Below are 1560 nucleotides of genomic sequence, written 5' to 3'. Positions count from 1 at the left end.
GAAAATAAAAATGTTTCCGGGATTAATTCTTCATTTAATCTGGATTATTTAGAGTTTTTTCCTGAAACGAATAATTTATTTAAAAAKAATCAAAAAGTAAATTAAAACGAATCCATTTATTTTTATTTCCTCTGAGGTCCAAAAATAATAAAAAAAAGTCACTCAGAACCGCTCGTGCGTAAAAACCTGGATCCGGACTAAAAAAAAGGGACCCACCTTGGAACCTGTGGCCCAGGTACCGGTACCGGTGCAACAACCAGGGGTAGAAGGTGGACGGGTCCCGCTGCTGGCTGGCGAACAGCGCGTGCGGACTGTGCGACGAGGAGAGCGGGTGCGCGGCCAGCGCGTGCGGCGGCGCCACCGGGTGCACCGGCACGGCCGGGTTCGGCGGGTGGGACACCGCCTCGGCGAACACCAGGTCCGGGTTGGACGAGTAGACCCCGCGGCCGCCGCCGGGGTGGAAGCCGTTCAGGAACGGGTTCATGTGACCCGGGCTGGCATAGCTGAGCGCCGCGGGCCGGATGGGCTCCTCGGAGCGGGACGCCGCGGCGGGAGGAGGGTTGTCTTTGGCCACTAAAGACTCGATGGTGAAGCACCTCTTGGGCGCGGGCTGGAACATGGTCTGCGGGTCCAGGGTCCCCAGCTTAGGCGCAAACACAAAGTACTCCCAAAGAAGAAGAAAAAAAAACGGCGCAAAGTTTGTGCGCAGGGAAAGAAAGTTGCGGAGGAAGAAAATCTCCCGGACTTAATCCATGGACGGCGGCGGCGCTTCTTCCAGCGGGCTCGTGCGGGCAGCTTTGTTAGTTCACGAGCCTAATTAGCGCGGTGTGTTCCTCTGAAGGCAGGGAGGACATGGTGATTGGCCGCTGCGCTGCTGCCGCTGCTGCTGCTGCTGCTGCTGCTGCCGCGCGCCTGGAGCTGCAGCAGCAAAGACGCTTAAAAAGTGCGTAAAAAAAAGTAGTGCAGGAGAGAGAGAGGCGGACTCCCCACTCCTCTGCGCGCGCACGTACACACACAAGCACGCGCACATATCTGCAGGACCTTTAAGTGGTTGATCCGGAGCTGGTTCGGCTTTAAAGGCCTTTAAATGGGTCAATAAAAGCGGTTTGAGGGAAAGGAGAGCGCGGGTTTTTTTATTTACAAAAATCTGATCAAACATTCATTAAACATCAAAGCGGCTTCGTGAAGGAACAGTTTTCATATCAATGCGCGCGGAGGAACAAAACTCGGTCTAATTGGATGATTTGTTTCTGCAGCTGAATGTTTGAGGGAAATTATCGGGTTTTTTCGTTGTTTTCCGGAAGTTTTACCGAACGAAGACGAACCCGGTCCAGGTGATCCGGAACCTGAAGCCCCCAGACCAGCAGAACCTCATCAGAACCACAGAAAACCCGTCAAGTTTCACACAATAAATCAGTTTATTAATGTCTTATAAAGAAATTATTCACCACTTTATAAAACATTAATAAACTCAGATTCAATATTTAGCAAATTATTTATTTTTGTACTTTTTACTTGGCTTTGAATAATTTTATAAAACATTTTATTTACAATTATTGT

The 1560-nt window shown here is 50.0% G+C and overlaps 1 protein-coding gene across 1 annotated transcript in view; it reads right to left on the bottom strand.

Moving 5' to 3' along the window:
- emx2 (empty spiracles homeobox 2) overlaps positions 1-929 on the bottom strand; it is a gene marked incomplete in the record, with an annotated part of 5228 nt that extends 4299 nt beyond the window's left edge. The window contains 1 exon segment of the mRNA XM_014019895.1: positions 217-929. Within this exon segment, the coding sequence (XP_013875349.1) occupies positions 217-619 (403 nt within the window).
- Between the last annotated feature and the right edge of the window lie 631 nt (positions 930-1560).

Source organism: Austrofundulus limnaeus, unplaced genomic scaffold, assembly GCF_001266775.1.
Source record: "Austrofundulus limnaeus strain Quisiro unplaced genomic scaffold, Austrofundulus_limnaeus-1.0 Scaffold235, whole genome shotgun sequence".
Classification (NCBI taxonomy): Eukaryota; Metazoa; Chordata; class Actinopteri; order Cyprinodontiformes; family Rivulidae; genus Austrofundulus; species Austrofundulus limnaeus.
Note: the sequence above shows the minus strand (reverse complement) of the source record. Positions and strands in the feature narration are given on the sequence as shown.